Source organism: Lytechinus variegatus, chromosome 4, assembly GCF_018143015.1.
Source record: "Lytechinus variegatus isolate NC3 chromosome 4, Lvar_3.0, whole genome shotgun sequence".
Classification (NCBI taxonomy): domain Eukaryota; kingdom Metazoa; phylum Echinodermata; class Echinoidea; order Temnopleuroida; family Toxopneustidae; genus Lytechinus; species Lytechinus variegatus.
In genome coordinates this window covers 34576794-34601200 of record NC_054743.1, presented here as the reverse complement: position 1 = coordinate 34601200, position 24407 = coordinate 34576794, and the positions used below count along the sequence as shown (strand labels likewise).

The 24407-nt window shown below is 36.6% G+C and overlaps 1 protein-coding gene across 2 annotated transcripts in view; it reads right to left on the bottom strand.

Moving 5' to 3' along the window:
- Positions 1-15149, bottom strand: part of LOC121413906 (organic cation transporter protein-like) — a 36089-nt gene extending 20940 nt beyond the window's left edge. Inside the window, exons 1-3 of one of the 2 annotated variants that reach the window (XM_041606902.1) lie at positions 14938-15149; positions 1895-2152; positions 823-926 (exon numbers count right to left, since the gene is read on the bottom strand). In XM_041606902.1, coding sequence (XP_041462836.1) covers positions 823-926; positions 1895-2152; positions 14938-15087 — 512 coding nt within the window. In that variant the 5' untranslated portion in view covers positions 15088-15149. Of the gene's footprint in view, positions 1-822; positions 927-1894; positions 2153-8567; positions 8840-14937 lie in introns of those variants that run through there. The other variant, XM_041606901.1, reaches the window with a different exon arrangement.
- Positions 15150-24407: the final 9258 nt, after the last annotated feature.

Sequence of the window (24407 nt, the reverse complement as noted above, 5' to 3'; positions counted from 1 at the left end):
ACGCAGCAGCCGGCGAAGTAACACGCATATCTCGAAAAAGCAATAAAAGGAAAGAGCGAAAGAGAATATGTAAATATTTCTATCTGGTAATGATCATTCACAGCTGAGCAACCTCAAAAAATATGAATTTGATTAAGAAGGAACAATCGCAAATTAATTTCTTGGGTATGCACATCTCAATGACATGCAGATGAGATAGTCAATGATGTCCCCACTCACTATTTCTTTTGTTTTGTACTGCTTAAGTAGACAATATTTCAATTTTTACAGATTTTTTCAACAAGGACCAACTTGACTGAACTATTACGAAACGATTGTAATCCTGCATGGTCAGGGAGGAATAAAACTTTTTTTAAAGGACAAGGAGGTGAAATTTAGAATATCTCACATGCCATAATACTATACAGAAGAAAATGAGTGAGTGACGTCATTAGTCCCCTCATTTGCATACAGACCAGGGGCCCGTTGCATAAAACTTTTTACCTGAGAAAACTCGGGTTGTTTTTACCGGAGTTTTTGTCCTGTGTTAAAGTCAATGGCAGATATCAGACTAAGCTTAGTTTTCAGTTTTTACCAGAGTTTTCTCAGGTTAAAAGTTTTATGCAACAGGCCCCAGGATGTGCATTGTGTGAAATTAAGCGAAATCTTAAAATGTCATAACTTTCTTATTTCACATCCGATTTTGATGAAATTTTTATAGTTATGTTTGTTGGAAATTTGTATTTTTATTCAAATCAACTTTTTGTTGGGGTGGACCTGCCCTTCAAAAAGGGGCAATCGCTTAGCAAATTCGTGGATATTTGATTATTATTGGACACTTACATATCTGACAGAATACCGAAGAGAATAGAACCAGCCAGATATCCTCCGTAGTATATAGACTGAGAAACCTGGGTAAGGTCTTCACTGCCACATACGAGATCAAACTGTATCAAAACGAGAGAAAGAGACAGAGATAAAAAGAAGAAAGTGGGACGTACACCCTCATCTCATCCACATCAATCCACACACACACTCACAGACGTACACCCTCATCTCACCCACATCAATCCACACACACACTCACAGACGTACACCCTCATCTCACCCACATCAATCCACACACACACTCACAGACGTACACCATCATCTCACCCACATCAATCCACACACACACTCACAGACGTACACCCTCATCTCACCCACATCAATCCACACACACACTCACAGACGTACACCCTCATCTCACCCACATCAATCCACACACACACTCACAGACGTACACCCTCATCTCACCCACATCAATCCACACACACACTCACAGACGTACACCCTCATCACCCACATCAATCCACACACACACTCACAGACGTACACCCTCATCTCACCCACATCAATCCACACACACTCACAGACGTACACCCTCATCTCACCCACATCAATCCACACACACACAGACGTACACCCTCATCTCACCCACATCAATCCACACACACACACTTACAGACGTACACCCTCATCTCACCCACATCAATCCACACACACACTCACAGACGTACACCCTCATCTCACCCACATCAATCCACACACACACTCACAGACGTACACCCTCATCTCACCCACATCAATCCACACCCACCCACAGACGTCCACCCTCATCTTATCCACATTAATCCACACACACCCACAGACTCGTAGACGTCCATTCTCATAACATGCACAAGATTCCACACCCAAGCCACAGATGTGCATCCTCATATCACCATGTTTCTACCTCCATGATCTCATCAATACCATACCCACCCTCCCTTATCTCACTTACACTAACCCACGCGCACCCAAAGACATTTTCCCCACCCCACCAACATGAACCAAAACCAAAACAACATCCATTGCACACCAGCAATTTCCTTACATCAGACACAGTGCTTGATTCGTATTGGCTGTCATCGTAGACCCATCCACTGTCACATGACATCGTTTGGCTGCTGTAATTGGATGGATCAATCCCGGACCAGAATCCCACTCCTGACACATCATATTTCTCGCACTGTGCGTATTCCAGCTTTCCATCTGATGTATAGTTCGATGGGATACTACCGGTCTTTTTGGCTAGTTCACAATCTTCTTCTGATAGTCCATACTGCTCACATCCTGAGTCCCATTCTGGGGTCTTTACAAAAAATCAAATAAAAAAGCAAAATGAAAATTTCTGCTTTTAGTCACGTTAATTTGATAGATTAGGAGAGCAATGATAATGATAGTGATACTAATAATATTTGATGGATATTTTTTTTACACATTGCGTTAAAGATTCCGAGTACTAGGCGTCATTTTACTCACAAATATGTGCATCATGACGTGTGTTCCAATATAACGTCTTGTTGGTTTTGATAGAAGAAAAAAAAAATATAAAAATTGAATGAGAAGTTCTGGATCTTCGGCATTTTAAGTTGGTGACATCACAAATGAGTACCCCCATAGCTCTATGTATTTTAAACAAAGTATACTCCTTTAGATTTTTGTTTACTTGTTGACTCATAGTTGGCCACAACATGACCTAAATGGGGAAATACAAATCAGATGTATAATCCATTTAAACTGTCAATAATTGGAATTTGTGTGAATACCCTATGGGGGAATTGCTCGATTATGACATCACTAATTCATATATTACAAAAGTAAAATCGTAGGTCTAGTCATCATGGCCATGGAGGTGTGTTGATAACAACATTGTCTCATATTCTGCAGTGGATTTCCACTTAACGTTCAGTGATATTTCTATTGGATCTGTTTGTGTTTACAAAAAGCAGTTTTGAAATCCGAATGGACAACAGCAGTTAGGTTTGTGAACGAAGTTATGTGACAGTGCGCAACGCAAAGAAAAACTGTCATGCGCGAGCACAAGAGAATAATGGTGCTAGATGAAAGTTGTGACGCAAACCTGAACATGTCCAATCATCTTAATGCACAGTAGGAACGATGGTGATAGCATTTACTTCCTAAAATTAATTCAATTCCAATTTTTCACAATTAAATTCATTTATTTGACATCCTTTAAAAAAACATACAAACATATGTACAAGTATACAACAACAAAGGAATAAAATAATTTAAATCACAGTATAAGCAATAAAAAAATGGTAGAAATATAAAAGAAATGAAAATAAAATGTAGCGGATGTAGGAAGTCAGAAAGGCCATTGACCTGTCAAAGCCGACTCCCTTGATTACTACATTACACGATTAAAAACACAAATAGAATAGTGGCCAAAAACAAACAAACAAACAAACAAACAAACAAAAAACTCGAACATACTGACATCACCCCCCCCATTAGATAGGCAGTTGGAATTATTTTCTATAAGAAGACGGTTGGTTTTGCTTCAATCTACGTTTCAATGATGAGTATCGGGTAAATTATTCCACAAGTTTGGTCCTTTATAACGAATTAGAAAGATTTAGAAAGCGTATAACGAAAGAACGGTATATATAATTTCTTTGAATTTCTCGTTACATGATTATTTATACTGCTATTAAATATAAAATAAGTATTAAAACAAGATAGAAAAGTAGAATTTAAATTGAAATATTGGTACATAAATAAAATAATTTGCGATTCATAGAGTTCATTCAGCTTTAAAATTTTTAGCTTAAAAGATAAAATCTGTGTATGAGCTCTAAAAAAATGAATTTGTTAATACCCTTATTGCACGTTTTTGAATCACATATATCCTTTGGAATAAATATGAGGCACAGCCACCCCAGAAAATCAGACAATAATTCAAACGTGGCAAGATCAAGGTATTATATATATTTACAAAGATGCGTAATGGTAAACATTTTTTAAATAATAATTAAACTTGCTTGAAATAACGCTAAACACTTACTTTATCAGATTCAGGTCTCTAAGCGCTCTACAATAATGCAGCACACTAATAAAAGTTTATATATATATAGAAAAAATACGTCTCTAGAGTAATATAGAAAAAATGTTTTGGAGGTGCGCGTTTGCAGGGGCCTGTTAACTCTATGGTTGCATTAAACTCAAATCAAAGATAACACGCTCAAGTTCCGAATACGTGCTTTTGATTGCTTAAAAAACAAGTTGCGTTCGATTTTTAGAGTTGTGTTTAATTGCAGCTATTTCTGCAACCGGCCCCAGAAAATGCAGGTGAACAACCTGAAAACACCGCTGATCGGTTTAGTACACGTAGTAGGTAGTATGAGCCGTAATAAACCTTTTAACCCGTAATCAATTGTTGACAGATATTTTTATGGTTTCGGCTTCAACTCCCCTTTCAATTTTTATATTTCTGCCCAGGCGCGTACGCAGGATTTTTGAAAGGGGGGGGGGGGGGAGGTTTCGAGCTGATTTTTTTTTTAAATCTCCCGCCCAGTCTCTAAAAAGTGATGAGCGGGGGGGGGGGGGGAGGTGAAGATTTTTTTTTTTCAGCGCTGCAAATAAGACAATAACATTTAAGTGGGGATGGGGTATGTAAGTACAGTGCGGTCATGACCCGCGAGCGAGCAGAAATGTTCTCGTTTTTGCGTTGAAAACATAACCTTTCTGTCAATAGTTTGTTGGTATCATAGTCGATGCTACATGTCCTTCGGATCGTAGCACTCATGATATGGCCTTGATCAGAACACTAGAAACTTGAGAAATGTCATGAATAATTACGAGCGAGCGGAGCGAGCGAGCCGAAATGTTTGCGTTTTTCCGTCAAAACATACAATTCTTCTCAATAGCTTGTTGGTAATGATTACATATTAGTTGATGATACATGTCCTTCTGCTCGTAAGTCTCATGATATGGCCTTGATCAAGAGACTAGAAACTTAAGAAATTTCATAAATGATTACGAGCGAGCGGAGTGAGCGAGCCGAAATTTTCGCGTTTTCCCGTCAAAACATACATTTCTTGTCAATAGTTTGTTAGTAAATCAAGTATTAGTCGATGCTACATGTCCTTCTATTCGTAACACTCATAATACGGCCTTGAACAGGAGACTAGATACTTATGGAATTTCATAAATTATTACGAGCGAGCTAACCGACATTTTAGCGTTTTCCGTCATTTTGGTTTTCATATTGGTAAAACATATTTTGTAAGAAAACGTATGTCTTTGTCTTGGTTCACTTGTATTCAAAAGTATACATCATGATAATCATGTATGGCCTTGTTAATGGCGATACCGTGATCATGTCGGCGACATGCGGAAATAAAAGATATAATAAAATGGAGCGAGCGAAGCGAGCGGAAATTTTTTCTGTGTTTTTCGTCGGAAACATGAGATTCTGTTCATTATTGCTGTCATATACATTATTTGGTAGGGGAACTGTCCGTAACCAGACCAAGGAGTTATCAGGCGCTTGCCCGATAACTCCTTGACCAGACCGACCTCTGGGGAGACAAGCAAAAAAAAAAAAAGGAAACGAAAGGGGGGGGGGTTGAACCCCCTAAACCCCCCCTTGCGTGCGCGCCTGTTTCTGCCCGATAACAAGCCTCCCATGTAGATTGTAGATGCATAACACACTTCTTGCATAATCTGCGTTTAATGTTTATTTGCTGTCTATACATTCAGCAATCTTATCAGAGTCCTTATATGCAGTTTTGCTTACATCACAAGTTCATTTTGTATGTATCACATGTCAAACAAGACAGCAAGATGACGGTTATATTTGTATCAGATTCTTGGAGAATTTATCAAACTCTACGCAAACCATAATACAGCTTATACTAAAACTTATCATATATTATCATGTAAGGTTTTCTTTTATTTATTGGAAATGTATTTATTCTGACATTGTGAACGCTTCGCTGTCATTTCTTTTGCAAAACTATAGGCATGTATTTTCTTTTATTTTTCTTGAATATGAAGGGTCTTATTGCTGGATCAGATATCGAATCACTATTGCTGAATTGAATTTGATTTACAATTAAGTGATTAAAAATGCAATTTCATATACATCACAGATGCTATCGTGTTGAAAAAGAATAGAATTAACGAAAGATAACTGTTCGAACTTGTATAAATAAATCCACATACAGGAGCGGATCCAGCCTTCGCCAATATTGGGGGGGGGGGGCGGCGGATTTTTTTTATTCAGCCATATTTTCCCCGATCAGGCACGAGAAGATGATTTTTGGTTTCTTTGAAGGGGTAGTCCTAAAAGTAACTTCTTAGCTTTATCAACATAAATATGTAATATCATTATTCTTATCTACACAATGCAAGCGCGAAGCGCTAGCTAATTTTCTTTGTTGAAATATTATGTATTTTTACCTAAAATTTGAATATTCTGGGCAATCCTGAAAAGATGTGTATGTAACTAAATAATTATTACGAACGCGAAGCGCGAGCAGAAATAAACTGATGGAAAAGGTACATGTTAAAGACTGCAGTTAAAGGGGGAATTCACCCTGACAAAAAGTTTATTGTAAAAATAGCAGAAAAAATAATAAAAAATATTGCCGAGGGTTTGAGAAAAATTCATCAAATAATTAAAAAGTTATTAGAATTTCAATTATTTGATTTGTGACGTCATATGCGAGCAGCATTTCTACATAGCGAATGGTAAAAAATCAATGAAATGTCATTTTCTCAGAAAATTGAAAATGGTTTTCACTGTAACTTTTGTATATCAATAGACAAATCATTTCACATCCGATCATGAAAAGAAAACAAAATTAAGTTATCAGGAACCATACAAAATTTGAAATTTATGCATTTTATATTACATAACACATGGGGCAGCTGCTCGTTTATGACGTCACAAATCCAAAACTTTGAACTCTAATTACTTTCTTACTCTTTAACGGATTTTCCTCAAACCTTCACCAATATTTTTTACTATTTTTCTGTTATTTTTACAACAAAGTTTTCTTCAGGGTGAACTTCCCCTTTAACCATGAAGACGTTACATATTAAAAAATAATAATGCGAGCGCGAAGCGCGATCTGAATTTTTTTGACATTTTTTACATATAGAATGGAAATGTTAAGCACTTTTTGTAACTTAAACATAATAGGTATGTAACTAAAAAATTCATTCGAGCGCGAAGCCCGAGCGGAAAATTTCGAGATTTAGACCTACTGAACGAGACACTCTATTCATGGTTTGTAAATCATGAAAAGGATGAGTAATTGGGGATCTTCCTTACATTAATAATGCGAGCGCAAAGCGCGAGCAGAAAATGTTTATATACGTTTTGAACTGATCGAAAAGGTACCTGTTAAGGACTGCTTGCACTTAGCGATGAAGACTTTACATATTTCAACAATCAAAATATGCGAGCGCAAAGCGCGAGCTGAAAAGAATTGACATTAAACAAAGAATGGACAATTTTAATCAACTTTTATAATCGTGAACAGGATAGCTATGTAACTAAGTAATTGATGCGAGCGGGAAAAAAATCGAGATTTAGACCTAGAAATGGGACTCTGTAATCATGTTTTGTAAATCATGAAAAGAATGAGTAATAGGTGATCTTCCTACATTGATAATGCGTGCACAAGGCGCAGGCAGAAAATTTTTGATATTGTGATCTATGAAATTTGATAATGATTTAAATAGACAATAAGTTGAGTATCTGAATAATTATGTGCGCGCTTGTTTCATATTTAGACCTAGAATCTAGGCATTCTAAATACATCTTTAGTCATGAAAATCAAAGCGAGCACTAAGCGCGAGCTGAAACTATTTGATATTCCGATCTGAAAACAATCAATTTCAGCTCTATATTTCAAGCACTTTGTAGGAAAATTGTGAGGTCGATATGGATATCTTTCATTATTATTACTTTGCGTTTTGACATAGGACATCCTTGGGACATATCATCAAATGAAAATGATGAAACAAAAGGGACAATTCAATTATTAAATTAATATCTTATTTATTAATGCCTGAGGGCGCGAAATCTGATGATATTATGGCCTAAAAACTAGACATTTCACGCACTTTTTTAATTATAAATATGGTGCATCAGTTAATATATTTTTAACCATTAATGCGAGCGCATATTGCGAGCCAATTTTTTTTTTAACTGTCATGATAAGTTTGTTGTATAATCAATATTGAGACATACATAACTCGCCAATCAAAATGCGAGCGTGCGACGCTAGATGATACGATCTGACCAACAGACCTGAAAAGAGATATTTTGAATACTTTATGGAATACACGACAATAATAGGTACCTGATGAATCAAATGCGACCGCGATGCGCGAGCGAAAATTTCATAAAGTAAGGTGAAAGATTCTTTTTCTTTTCCAAATCTTCCCCTCATTTTATTTCATTCACTCGTCTTCCTCCTCTTCTTTTTTTCACCTCTCTTTTCCCTCCCCCTTTTTCTTTTTTTGCTCCGCCAATCGGGGGGGGGGGGGGAGGCCGGGACTCTCGGGCCCCCCTGGATCCGCCTATGACATATAGAAATAAAGTACCACGGTGGCCCGAAGTCAACAGTAAAATTCAAGTTATTTCAACATAACGAAGACATACATTATAGCCTCTTCACGGTCAGCATCGTTATTTACTTTGATAAAACATGAAAATTAGTTCGCCTATTTTATTCTTATACTCTTACCGCACACCAATGGTCGACAGATGCATTGAGGAAAACGGCCACCATAGTCGCCCAGGAAACGGTGAACTTTAACAAGACCAAAATGACGTAAAGGCGCCGTTGGTAAGGCCCAAACTCACCAACCGTCCTTAAAATATCATCGAACTTCATTTTGATCTCTTTGTGTGGTGCTAGCCGATTGTGAAGTATTCTACATCGGTTAGTTGCCCTAAGTTTCACTGACTCGAGTCACTCACAATCAAACCATTAAATGATCGATTGGTGGGCTTATAAGCGTCCCCTAAATTATCTTATTTTTATGTCAATTTGTTTGGTGATCGGTTTGTCCCATAAAACCTTTGCGTAAGGGACTACTTTTGAGTTTTGTAACATGGGCGGGGGCACAGGTCATGCAGGTGGAGATGATGATGGTAGTGGTGGTGGTGGTAGGGGAGAAAGGGGGGGGGGCATGTCTTGTGGCTTTTCAATCATCATGTGCAAAAACGTGAAAATGAAATCATGAATATCAAATTGCAATTTGTATGCATGTTCAATCCACCGGCCCATTCTCGGCTCAGGGGTTACACTGTAAAGAATATTGGGTGAAATTTTAACCAGCTAGAGGGTAATTATGTGTTAAACCAATTTTAAGCAGTATATTACCCAAATGCGGGAAGCATATTGTCCAGTAAGGTTAACAAATAAGCAGCAATTACTTTAGAATGGGCAAAATTTTCATCACACTGGATGAATAAAATTGCCCCAAAGAAATTCCTAATGTTGGTTGGACACATAACTACCCTCGAGGAGCACTTTTACCCAATATTTTTTAGAGTGTAGGGGCCGAGCGGACAGGATGAAATACATCTACAAATCTTATATTTCAAAACAAGTCATGATATGTGCCTTATCGCATTCAGGACATTTCCAAAGGGAAGGCTGAATAATATCGGTCAAAAATTGGTTCAGATCATTGGACATGTGTCGTAAGGGGTGGCTACCCCCCCCGTAAGCATAATGTTACACCCAGTAGTAGGGGTGGGCAAATGACAACTTTTTTTTTCAAACGGGTGAATTCTATTGCCATTTTTGCTGCTGAACACAAATCCGCCAACCATTTTGACCTCCAATGAGGTTTGATATTGGTTCCAGCCATTTTTTTGAAAAATGGCGGGAAAATTGCCCTTTTTGCCCTATTTTTATATATAACGGCATATAACGGGTGTGTATTTGTCTCTCTCTTTGTTTTTGAGGGTGCTGAGTTCAATTATCTCAATATGTAAATCATTGGATGTATAGCCATGGTAAAAAATTGCCATTTTCCCTCCATTTCTTGAAAAATGGCGGGAAAATGGCATTTTCCATGTTTTTTTACATTGAGTAGCATAAAATTGGTGTGTGATATGTCTTATGTGTTTGAGGGTGCTGAGTTCAAATATCTGCACATACATAAAGGACATTAGATGTATAGGCTCGGTGAGATGAAGTTGGTTTCCCGCCATTCTTTGAAAAATGGCGGGAAAATGACCTTTTGGCCATATTTGTACATTAAACATCATAAAAGGGGTGTGCGACATGTCTCTTTATTTTTTAGGGTACTGAGTTGAAATATATGCATACTTATTGAGGTACAGGCATGGTGATAAATGGTAAGATCAACATTGTAAGCAAAAATAAATGCAAATAGTGAATTTCATATGTTTATTAAAAATCATTATCATACATGTAGTTATGAACAAAACAAAACGAAATCAAAGATTTAATAATCTGCAGACCAGCTGCTTTAATGAATCAATGTTGAAAATACATAGGCATACAGTTGATATGAATAACATGAAAGCAGACCACATCACCATAACTGGACATTCAGGTAAAAGGACATCCCTGACCACAGGTTATGTGGGAAATTTGATGCATAGTGGTCAAGATGGGGCTGATCAAAGCTTATGGGTTCAGGTGCTTAATAGCCATTCTTGCCAACTCCACAGCTGATGAATTGAAATCAGAAATAGACTTCTGGATGACAGATCGAGTTGCTGACAGAAGTCCTTCTTCAGGCTCTTGGAGTAGACCTTACTAAAATCCTAAAATGCTGCGCTCATATAATTTTGCGTATAGATCATGCAATCTATGTGCAGAAACATAACAGAACAGAAGATTTGCATCCACCAGTTACTGGAGGTATCAGCAGGTGAGGGGATATTTGTATCTCCAGGATTTTCAATCCATACTAGGGTTAATCGCAATCTCCTAGTTATTGTCTCCTAGCCATAATCAGCAATAAGTGTCCCTCTTGGATGGAAGATAACAATATTCAGTGCCAAGGATTCAAAGGATTTGTAGCCAATAAATTCGGTAGAATTGCAGAACTTGCTAAGGAGTACCTGTCATGACGAGAATTCATCCAAGCTTTCTTCAATGCAGATGTGGACACCAACAACTACAAACTTGTTCTTGCAGTGGCTACATTCATTCAGAATGAGTGGTTCACATGCTGTTGAGAAATTTACACAATGACAGGTTATCTTAACATCTTCCTGATGAAAGAACTGCTGGGCATCAACAAGATGGGTGAGCAAAATGTTGGGGATAGAACGTGGCAGGTGATTCCTTGAGGAAAAACTAAATGGGTAAGACAAAATTATGGTGGACAAAGAGAAAAGAAACAGGATTGGGAAGAGATAGGCTAGTTGCTGATGTGATTGAAGAAGATATTAGTACAGTGAAGAGCCAGATGTCCAGGACAGATTACTTTATCGGATGTTGATGGCATGATTTATGCTCCTTTTACCAACTTAGAATGTGAACTGAATTTTCAAAGCTAGTGCACAGATTCAAAGTTACTGATGGAAGTTCTCCTGTCCAGACTCTGTCCAGAAAAAAAAAATCTGCTGGCATCTGGTGGTCTTCTGGTACACCCTGAATTTGAAAGTAAGAGTATAGAAGAAAGGAAGGAAAGGTGGAAGTGGGCTCGCTGTTCTGAAGAGGTGAACACAGTATAGAAGCTCGAAGCACACTTTAATGCAACTGTTGTATCTGCACAGAAATTTGCACTGCATAAGAATGAGGAGTTAAAGAAGAAAGCTTGTAAAACTCTAACAATCTTGGAAAGATGTAAAGACCATAATGGCCCACTGACTCTTAACAACTTAGATATGTTAGCAAATCTCAGTGAAAATGGCTTCAGAATTAAGTTGGCTATCTTTGTCTCACAGTAACTCCAGACATTCGTCAAATAGGTGTGTGAAAGGATCAGATGACATACAAGATGGAAAAATGTTCTGTGGAGAAATTGAAAGTTTTGATAAGAAATGCACTAAGAATACCAAAAGACTAAAAAATGGATGCTCTGCTGCTGAATGAAAAAGTTCATATATTAATTCATTATACACGTACACACATTAGTACACTCTGTGCTCAGACTCTACAGTTTCATGTAAACAATTTTCATTTGTCAAAATATTTTCGTTTTCCCAAACTTTGACACAGAGTACTTGTAGGCAATCGTATTAGTCAAAAATTATGTTCCAGTTTTACTAGTGTTGAGATGGTCTTATAAATCACTGCATATTGGTAACAGATGCAATAAGTACATTTTAACATCTATAATTCTGACTAAAGTCAAGGTGATATCTAGCAAAAAATTCACCAAGCCAAGCATTACCCCAAATCTAAAACAGAAATATATAAATCCTCAAAGGGAAACATTGATATCTAACAAGAAATTCATATAGCCTCCTGCTTTAAATTTCATTTTCTTTAATCTAGTGCTGATCATGAAAACATGCACTATAGGAGGCATAGTTCGAGACTTGTTCTATTACGTTATGTACATTGTACACCAAAAATATTTCAAAGCCACATACATGTATACTCCCCCCCCTTGCCTGACAATTTCTGGGATTTTTCTCTAGAAAGAAAATGAAATTATATCATCATATATGAATCATCTATTTTTCAAATAAATAGCATGAACACATCAGTTCATACTATAGTAATTAGTATAGGTACAGATGCATTAATATTGTTTTTTTTTATGAATGCAATAGTGATTTGTGATCATTTATCACCACATGATAAAAAAAGCTGATTTCACCCCCCAAAAAAACTTTACAAATGTTGGAACAGATTTAATTTATTGATTGTTGGCTTCAGTGGCCATGAAAACATATATTTAGATATGTAACAAACTACAGATAAATGAATAGTTACTGCTTTATGTCAAAAAATTATGATTTGAGGGCAATTCATACCAAAAATGGCCCAAATATGCTGTTTTCACCTAAAAACATCATTTTGAATGACCCAACTTATCTGATTCATGCATTTTTGTGCTTAGTGACCATGAAAACATAGAGCTAGACATGCAACAAGTTACAGATGAATGAATAATTAAGGATTGATGTACAAAAAATGTGATTTGAGGACAATTTTTACCAAAAAATGACCCAAAAATGCTGATTTTCACCCAAAAACGTCATTTTGAATGACCCAACTTATCTGATTCATGTATTTTTGTGCTCAGTGACCATGAAAACATATAGTAAGATATGTTGCAACCCTTATTTGTACAGATATTTAAGGATTTACAAGTGAAAACACTGATTTTTGAGGAATTCGGCGGCCATTTTGAAAAATCGCTTGGAACCAATATCAGACGTATTCTAAAACAAAAATACTTATTAGATTTGTGTTCAGCAGCCAAAATGGCAACAGAATCCACTCGTTTTAAATTGAATTTCCCAAAAAAGGTTTTATTTGCCCACCCCTACCAGTAGGACCCGGGAAAACCTAATTTTGTCGAGAAATGACCTTCATGCGAATTTTTATTTGATACTAGCAGCTAAAGATACTGTAAATTAAATTGTATCAATCATTTTCATGCAATTTCCCTTAAAAGGCAGATTGCATGAATTCCCATTCACCCATCAAAATGATAATAGTAATAATAATATATAAATTTATAGAGCGCATAAACAATTCCATTAAGTGTATATTCTACTGCGCTTTATAGGACTCATAAAATGCTTGTTATTAACTTTGATTTAAAGATGTTTACGGATGGTGCTTTCCCAACTTCCAGGGGTACGCTATTCCAGAGCTTTGGGGCTACACAAGCAAATGCTCGAATCAACTGGCGTTGCTTTTGTTTTGAAGGATGGATTGATCGGGGCTCATGGGCGCGAATTCTAATTAAAATTCCAATAATCCATTTAAGTCATTATGTATAGTCGTACCAATTTTCATTTATTACTCTTTAAAATGGTAGTCTGATCTAATTTCTGTCAAATGTGTATGCGCTGCCAGATGCAAGCCTCAATTTCCACACCATTCAACAGAAAACAGCTTTCATACCATTTCTTCTTGTACAAGTGTTATTCATATGCAATCGAAAATCAACAATTTTTTTTTCATAATCAAGACAAGTAAAATTTTTGTATACAAATTAAAAAGCACAACATTTTTGCAAGGCATTAATAAATCTCCTGTTTCACTAGAATAGCGGTTAAATATCGTTTTATAATTCGAACCTCAACAATATTCTAAGATATCAACACAATTCGAATCCATTATGAATAGGACCTCGATATCCCGAAAACCAAACAAAGGAATAAAATCGAACAGGCCGTGAGCTTATGTTAGGCATGCGTGAAGCCTGCCACCAACGACTTTCTTAGAGTATTCACCAAGAACGAGGTCAGATATTGACTGAATTTCCGGCAGACATTTTTTTCTAAAAAGGTGTTAGCAGATATTAAGCACATTATCATGCCTTGAACTGCAATTAGGATCAGGCCTAAAACCAGAATTTGATGACCACTTAGCGTTTTTTTAAGGGAAGGGGGTATATGGCACAAAAAGGGACAAATCAGAAATCATGGAAAGTAGATTTTTGGGTCACCGTGACATAATGCATCAGGAAAAGGGATAGGAGTAGCTAGTATACCTTAACCCCCACATATCCTGTAATTTTCTGATTTGTGAGCGAATTTGATAGAAATGAAATAGAAAATATGAGAGCGCGAAGCGCAGCCTATGAAATTTTAATTTACTAACCCGAATAGGGAATATTTCGAGCACCGTTTGAAGAGTTCAGTTATCAGAATTTTCTTGAAAAATGGCTGCTTTATATTAGATACATGTAGGTAAAATGATTTTGAAAATAGAATGTAAATAAAGTTATGGATGATGATTTATGTGAAGTATGGGTACGGGTGCCCCATATCCTGTGCCTACATGTCCATTGTACCTAAACCCACATTTTCTGAAAGATCAAAAGTTGGCCTTTTCACATATAACGTTTCAGAGTGAAGAACTGTGCTATGATATCTACATGAAAAGTTAAGTTCAACATGTTCAACATGAGTTATCGTTTCGTTCTACTGCTTACCGCACACCAATGGTCCACAGATGCATTGAGAAAAATTGCCACCATCGTTGCCCAGGAAACAGTGAAATATATCAAGGCAAAGATGGCAAAAACACGACGCTGGTAAGGCCCAAACTCACCAACCGTCCTTAAAATATCATCGAACTTCATTTTGCCTGTGATCCTGAATGATTAATGATCGGTCGCAGGCATTTTACAACCCGTCTTTTGATCTGTTCGTGATTACATTATGGCCGTACGTAGCCTCGGTGGTGGCGGTGGGTGGGGTAGTTGCCTCCAAAATTAAAATGTTCTTAAATGCATTTTCTAGGGGAAAAAATGCACGAAATGTATGCAAACTATGAACCCCCTAACCCTCTATTACGATCATTGTTTTGTGATTACGTTAATCTTAAAACACTTAACAGATTCTTACCCACGATCGAGGTCGGGGAACCGCCTTCCAGGGTTTGATAATGTTTGTATGAATACATATCAACCGTTTATCCGTAATGTATATTTGCTCAGCTATCCCTGTGATAGCTATGATAGCTATAAACATAACAAGAACTTTTTTTTCATTCCTCCAAACAAGGAGATGCAGATTTACCGGTACCTCATTTTATTCAACTTAATGATTGAGATGTGTCTCTTTTCATAACAATGACAACCAAACTTTGTCATTGTCGTACGTAACTTTCATGGAATCCTTGAGTGTGATTGGCTGTTGAGCCCTGGTACCATGGTAGTTATCATAAAGACAATTGTTCAAAAGTCACGATAGCTGTACCGCTTTGTGATATACTGGCCCGGATCATTATAAGCAATGGAACGCAAAAAGCGTCAAACATGTCAAACTCGAAACCTTATTGATTCAAGACTGTCTATAGCCCTCTACATAAGAAGCAAAAACTTATTTCATATTAGTGGACAACTAGTTTGGACAATACCCTCCCCCATTGTGAAAAACTACCTTTTTTCAAATTTAAAATGAGAATAATAACTCTTCTTTACGGGAAATTAATATGGGAAGCGGGGCTACTGAAGCACCCGAAGATTTTTAAGGGAGTGTTGTGTGATATTTACTATAGGCAGTACCCCTGGAAATCAAGTTGACAAGCAAGCAAGCACTAAAAAAAATACTTATACAATTTGGGGTGGGGGATATTGCTTCCAAATGACGGAGATTTGGGGCCAAAACCTTTTTTGTTTTATTTTGTTCCATTTGTTTTTTTTTTCTCGGAAGCAGACCAAAAACCCTTTGCAGCCCCCTGAACAAACGCACCAGCACCCCCTATTAAACAAATCGTTCCAAGGCCCAGCCAGCCCTTGCTTACAAACAACGTGAGAAGGCTAAAGAAATGAGAAACAAATCTAACGAAGACTTATTGGGCACAATATTCTCTATGATAAACCCCTCCAAAAATTCTGCAACTCAAGTTTGAGCGGGGATAAATTTCCTAGTGCGCCATCATCATGAAAGTGGTATCATTTGAAAGCATGAGTATTTCCCTTCAATTACGTGTCATTTGTAATGCTAATGTTATCATGGTATGCGCAGACATGATTATGCAACAGTGTCAAAATGAAATGTTGCGAAATCTATTCTTTCCAATAGCGAATTTCCAATTGTTTTAAGGATTGACCGAGTTTGAACGATATTGATGCATCGATGCCTGAAAATCCACACATTGTGTATTCTCATTTGCGCAATGGATTAAATATGTTTGGAATAATGTTGAAACTTGTCATTTTAAAACGTTTTAGGATGTTTAATTTAAAGAAAGCTGAGATGTTATTTTCATTGTTACTGAATTTTTATGAGAGCTTCCACTCCAAGCAAACACTTAATCACGCAATAGTTTCACCTTGTTTAGTTTTTTTTAATCTGAAACAACGTATGCAAACGGTCGAAACACATCTCTTCAACAACACAAACCACTCCTTTCGTCTTCAATGACACATCTCCTCACTGTCACCCGCCTGCATGGTCAATATTCTATGGTTAGAAAACAATGCACTTTGCAACGTTCCACTTCTGACTTTTCCCTATATTTAGGGTAACTACACATTCCATGATTACATCATCACATCAGACGGCACATCATTGTAAATAGGGGTAATTAAACTTCTCAATGATACCACTGTCGTCTTATATATCTCAGTAACCAAAAAATATATCATCCCTCAAAATTGAGTTGCAGAACCTTTTTGAGGGGTTACCTGCAGTTGCGCAACACATACAAATGAGAAGGCCCGGCAATAATGCTGATTACGGCAATATATTGTTTACTTTTAACTAAAGAAAATCATTTGCTGCATACACTTTATATGTTTTTTCTTGAAATTTTCTAAAATTTATGGGAGGGGGGCAGGGTGCTTCGTAACTTTTTAGAAGCACTTTCCCAGTGGGGCAAGTAATTTTTGAAGTAGTTGTAATATACTTGTCCGAAAATCTATTTCACTTGCCCGGAAATAATCCTGGAAAAAAGTTTTACCTCTTCAAAAGAAAGTACATGTATTGCGGTTTTATAAACTATTGACCCTTTTCTCTCTTTTGACATGAACTGATCTACCTTGTTATCGCATTTCTTTTTCAAAAGTGATTTTTATCTTGCCTGCCATGCCCCAAATTAGGGACAATATCATATTATATCAACCCTAATTTTTGTCATTATACTGTGAGAATTTTGCTTGCTTAATTCGGGCAAGTAGTTTTGGTCTTTACTTCAAAACACTTGCCCGACTCTAACTTATTCTTGCCCCGGGCAATCGGGCGAGTGCTTATGTAGCACCCGGTGGGGGGGGGGGGGGGGTAATTTAGTTCAAGTGCTTGGCTCTCTGTTGTAGCCGGAGAAAAAGTTGCTGAAGTCAAACGCAAGTGTGTTACCACTCAACATTGAGTGATGGTTCACTCACTCTGGCAAACGGGTGACAGATTCACTCCTTAACATTGAATAAAAAGAGTGGATATACTGTACAGTGTGTGTCCAAACGGGGAAAAACAGAAGTGGCAAACTTAAAACCATAATAATAATTAGAAGTTCGATAATAATATAAGAATAAGTTAGGTATTAAATCACTATTATTGAACAAATATTCACAAACTTAATAGGCTATTTCTCTATATCTTATGAAACAGATGGTTTCAAAAACAGAAAAAAACAACTATAAGAATCAAAATAAAGCATACATTATGAGGACCAACCGACCCCCTGTTGCACCCACAAATGTAATAACGCCCACAAATGTAGTAACGCCCACAAATGTAATAACACCTAACCCACAAATGTAATAACGCCCACAAATGTAATAACACTTTACCCACTAATGTAATAATTTTGAAGGGATTTTTGGCGAATCCGTTCTAACTAAAATCCTATAGTAATGCGTTCATATAGCACAAAAGTGCAAAGTCTTTTTTTCAGACCGGGTTAATAAAACATCAAAGGACAAATATAAATCCAAAGTCTTTTTTCCAGACCCGGTTGTTAAAAAAATATAATAAAAGTCCAAAGTCTTTTTTTCCAGACCCGGTTGTTTAAAAAAATTGTGATATAAGTCCAAAGTCTTTTTTCCAGACCCGGTTGTTTCAAGAATTTTAATAAGTCCAAAGTCTTTTTCCTGACCCAGTTATTTCAAAATTTATAATATAAGTCCAAACTAAGATACGATAATGATATTCCTGTGAAAAAAAGGGAATCGAGCTTAGTCTTTTCTCCAGACCCAGTTAATTAAAACTGGTGGAATTAATGTCTTTGTTGTTGTTTCAACTGTATATTGTGAATATATGCACTAGGAGTAAATTGAGAATCAAGCGTAGTCTTTTCTCTAGACCTGGTTACCTGTTATTTAAACATTATGAATAACAGTTTAAAAACAGCATAAAGACCCCATAATCTTATTAATGCTGGATATAGCGTAGTCTTTAGCCTGACCAATTTTTTCTTTAAAAAAAAACGGTAATAGTAAGAATTAAAAAAATCAAAGTATAAGACCAAACAAACCTTCAACCTAAGAACATGTTTTAAAAGAGGTTTAGAATGTTGTCTTTATTCCAGACCTAAAACAGTTACGAAAAAAATCTTCTAACATAAGACCTTATATTCTTATTCTCGTGGAATAACACGAGTTTTAAAACGTACTCTTTCCTCCAGACCCGGCTATTTAAAAAAAGTAACTGAAAAACTTCGAATCTAAGACCAAATTTACAAAGTTTCACCCAGTAAGAATGTGTTTTTTTTTCAAATAATACTACTACCCCTACAAAACATTGTAATAGCGCGTGGGTAAAGCAGACATCCTTTCTCCAGACTTGGTTACTATTTGAAAAATAAAATAGTTTTTACAAATATTCTAAAACGAATACCCAATAATCTAATTACTGTGGAACAACATGAAGACCGATTGTCGAAGATCGACTTTCCTCCAGACACAATTATTTCAGGAATAAAAAATCAATAAAACTCAACCCCCAACAACGAATCTAAGAACCAACAATCCTCCAAATTAAGACCATGCATGTAGAAAAGCACATGTTTAAAGCGTTGTCTTTATTCCAGACCCGGTGATTTAAAAATGATTTAAACAATCCTAAAAACAAAAGACTCATATTCTTATTCTTGTGGAATAACACGAGTATTATGCTTAGTCTTTCGTCTGGACCCGGTTATTTAAAAGATAAAGAAATATTGAAAAAAAATGACAGCTGAGACCAATCTTCAAAATTAAACCCACTTAAAATGCTTGGGCTTAGAGTGTTGTCTTTACCCCTCACCGACGTATATTATAACTTTTGAAACGACCGGGTCTGAAAAAAAGACTTTGGACTTGCATTATAATTTTTTAATTAACCGGGTCTGGAAAAAAGACTTTGGACGTATATTATAATTTTGAAACAACCGGGTCTGGTAAAAAACATTTGGACGTATATTATAATTTTGAAAAACCGGGTCTGGAAAAAGACTTGGACTTGTACTGTAATATTTCATTAACCGGGTCTGGAAAAAAGACTTTGAACTTTTGTGCTATATGAACTCATTACTATAGGATATTAGTTTAGAACGAATTCGCCAAAAATCACTTCAAATTTATTACATTTGTAGGTAAAGTAATTATTACATTTGTGGGCATTATTACATTTGTGGGTAAAGTGTTATTACATTTGTGGGCGTTATTACATTTGTGGGTAAAGTGTTATTACATTTGTGGGCGATCAAAAATTATTACATTTGTGGGTAAAGTGTTATTACATTTGTGGGCGTTATTACATTTGTGGGCGATTATTACATTTGTGGGTGTAACACCCAGGCGCGCCGGAACACTTTCAGTTTTTTTTTTTTTGGGGGGGGCAAAATCGACAGCGTGAGATACAGAAGCGATCGAGCGGGAGAGGGGGTTGGACCCCCCGTAAGGACTTTGTGTAAAAATGGAGTATAAAAGTTGCGTTTCTAAGAGAATTCAAAAATAAATTTCTTGAGAATTAAACATAGAATTCACTACGAAAGACTATACTTTTATAGGTTTATGAGAACCTATAAAATCTACGCGCAAAATGTGGTTTTTGTGTCTGATTAACTAAATTACGTAATACGCTTATATTGACTCAAAATACCAGAAATTACATTTTTCATGCATTATCCTTTCAGAAATATTTATTTATGTACAGTTACATACACGGACGACGCGAGAGAGCACAATTATCATAAGTTTCAAGGAGTGTATTAAGCAGAAGAAGCGTAACAATAGAAACAATATACATTGAATGTCTTTTTAAATTCAAAATGTCATACTGTTCTGACGTGGCAGACGTCGATAAGCACTTAAATCCCCATTTTATGCAAATCATTTCTGACCTCAGCATTGGAGATAGTCGGTCCCTGATTATCCATGCATAGGCAAAACGTTTCATATTTTGTAACTGGAGGAAAAAGAAATATGACCTGCTTAATTATTGTCTAACAATTTTAAACGTTTCTGAAAATTTAAACCATTACTCGATTTATGTGTTTCCTTTGACATGTTTTGTATGGCTTGGAATCACTTTTGGATGACCCCTTAAAAATCTTCTTTTTTCTTTACATATTTTCTGGGGAAAATGTGACCATAACTAGGAAATGATGAATATCAAATTCCAGGAAACATTCATTTGTAAGTAATCATGAATTAGCAAACTACGGCAGTTCATAATGTACATTACGTAACATTATTTAGAAGAAACCAATTACATTGTAGCAGATGTGGTTGACGGTACACCATGTGGAGTTTTCGAAAAAGTGGATAGAGGAAGAAGTGAAATTGATAGGAGGAAGTGGACAGTTGATAGTCGAGTAATTTTTTTTTCAAATGAGCGTAGTCCTGATAAAGACAGTAAACCAGAAAAGGTTGAAGATTTGAGGCTTGATTAGTTGATAGATGAGTACTCCTGCTCTGCACTCCATTCGCAAACTCAAGCTAGCATCTTCTCATTTATCCAATAAGCAACTACTCAAGCCTCCATAACTCTTTAAACTTTTTGGTTTTACAGCTATTTTCAGATTCCATATGTTGCTCGAGTAACTAGCGTTCACGCGCGTTGGTGATATCGGGTCCGGGGAGCATTTCATGAAAGGACTTAATGTCGGACGTTTTATCCGACAGTTGCTATGGTAACAATGCTTCTCAACCAATCAGAATACAGGAAAGTTGTCAGATCTGACAACTTGTCGGACGAAAATATTGATGAAACACCACCCCGGTCTGAGCGTTTCTGGGCGACCGCACGTTTGATAGCCGACACAGCATTGGTGAACCACTTTCAATTTGCCATTCGGTTTTAGTCTAAAATGTATTCATTAAAAGGTAAAACGTTATCACACTGTAATAAGATGGAAAAGGGGCTTATCAAAGGTATGTTTCACAAAGGGAGATATTCGTCAAAAGACGCAAGGCTCACTATGATGTGTATAATTTTCATTTTTGACAATGGAAATGACAATTCTTAGGCAGAGAAGTGCCTTCATCATTACTTTTGTCCTTAAATAATATAATTTTTCTACTTTTAGGGGGGCACATTGGGGGGGGGGGCAAAATCTCGTTTTGCCCCCCCCAAATTTTCTTTGGGGGGGGAAGTGCCCCCCCGCTTCCGGCGCCCTTGGTAACACCCCCCTCTCCCCCGCCATTATGCACCTGCACCCTTACGTTAAGATATGTAGTAAGAAAAATAATTATCGTTTTCTGGGGTTGCCACGCAGTCAAGCTTTAATAGCTTATAGTGGCAACCCTGCAACCTTCTAATAATCGATGTTTTAATAGAAAATGCATTTTTTTTTCTATGTTTTGCTTGTCGGTTATATGTATATTATTATTGTATTTTCTTTGTTAATGTGTTTATGAAAAAGTGTTGCAGAAACCAGTAAATGAAATGAAATATCATTCTATAGGCTTAAAGGAGGCCAAAACCCAAGTAGAGAATCAATCTCATTGGAAAGAGTAAAATGAGAGGAACAATTTAAAAAAAAGTTTCATCAAAATCGGTTATGAAATAAGCAAGTTATGGGAGTTTGAAAACTCTTGTTTTCCTTCTTATGGGCATCCTCAAATTGGCAAACGTGCTTCAAAATGGCTGATTTTGTGGACAACTCTCCATTTGTTTTGTACACAAATTTTCAGATTTTCCTCATTATCTTTCAAATTGCAACTTGCCTCCTTCTGAGCACAACATATGTCATGGGAAAATATAATCCACACCATATATGTTAAGGTCAGGAGGAGATAATGTGAAATATGTAAAATAAAGGGGAAAATCTGAAAATATGTGTACAAAACAAATGGAGAGTTGTCCACAAAATCAGCCATTTTGAAGCACGTTTGCCAATTTGAGGATCCACATAGAAAGTACAAGACTTTTTAATCGTCCATAACTTCATAACCGATTTTGATGAAACTTTTTTTAAATTGTTCCTCTCATTTTACTCTTTCCAATAAGATTGCTTCTCTTCTTGCATGGGTTTTGGTTTCCTTTAACAGTTTATTAAGGTATTATCCAGTGGACAGGGAAAAAATATAGGGTCTTTAATGATAATGGGCAATCTCAGGTATACATGAAAAAGGACACCAACAATTCAATTCAATGTAACAACTTTCTATTTCGATCACTTTAATATGCGTTTATAATTATGCTATTAAAATGTGCAATATATATGTATATGTATAATACCTATTGGGTATTTAAAAATATAACTCATGGATATAATTATAATGTTTATCATTAAGATTGCATATAAAGTTAAAACATCTCGTAAAAAAATAGATGGTTCCTCGACTGCCGGCCGTAGAAACGTATACCTCCACCATTGGCAGGACATGGCATATACACAATCGCCCTCTTTCCTTTTGTAAATCGTGAAAATTCACACTATAATCAGATCATTTTTCTCGTAAACGTACTTCTATGAAAAAAACTAACCCTCTCTTGGTTGTACAGAATATTAGGCCCCAAATGAGATTACTGTCGTTACGTCCCGTATTTTATATTAGGGACTTTTTGCAACTACTACTTTCTGGAACGTTGATAATACATTGTCACAACCCCTTCATAACAAATCAGTTTTTGTTTAAAATCGGTGAATCAAAACAGCAGTGTCGTCCTATAGGCTTTAGACAAACGACACATTTTTCCAATTTTTTCGTCAACTCCAAATTATAGGACAATATGCGGTCCCGGTTCAAAACTATTCGACAATGACCTCTAAGCCATTCATTGTGATGTGACCAGTACTTTCAATAGATTATCAACGTTCAAGAAAGCGTCTGCCTAGTGATTATGAAAACTCGTCTCCGGTTTGATTCAAACTCTTGTCCCCCGTTGCATAAAAATCACTATTATGGTAGCTTTACCATCCAATGGTAAAGTTACTATTATGGTAGCTTTACCACCCAATGGTAAAGTTACTATTATGCTAGCTTTACCACCCAATTGTTACTAAAACGGTAACAGTGCTTATATCCCCATCTCACTAGAAAGGCGATCATGGCGACCATGGCGATTTGTGTAAGTTCCGAAAAGCGTAGCAGAATCGTCCTCGAATTCTATTTTTAGCCTGCGAGGCGATTGCACTGCAACTTCACTGCGACTGACCTGCGCTGATGGCGATCCTTGCCGCTTGAGAAAAGGTCAAGGTACGACGGAGAAGATTGAAAAGATCAAGCTACGATCAAGCTACGATATACCGCGCTTTGTCGATTTTTGACGACCGCAGCAGAATCGCCATCTATATGGGGCCTTAAGAGCAAATCAGGATATATGATTCCATGGAGATACCACTAGACGGTAAAATTACCCAAAATCGAAAAGTTTTGGTTTCGCTATGGATAGCCAATTGTGCCACTTGTATCAAGTGTAGAGGTTGAATTTCACAGATAAGACGCTCCCTTAATTAAAAATTGTGTGAGAATAATAACTACATTATTTCTCTTTCCCGTTAACCCTGAAAGGACTTGGGGCATCAACG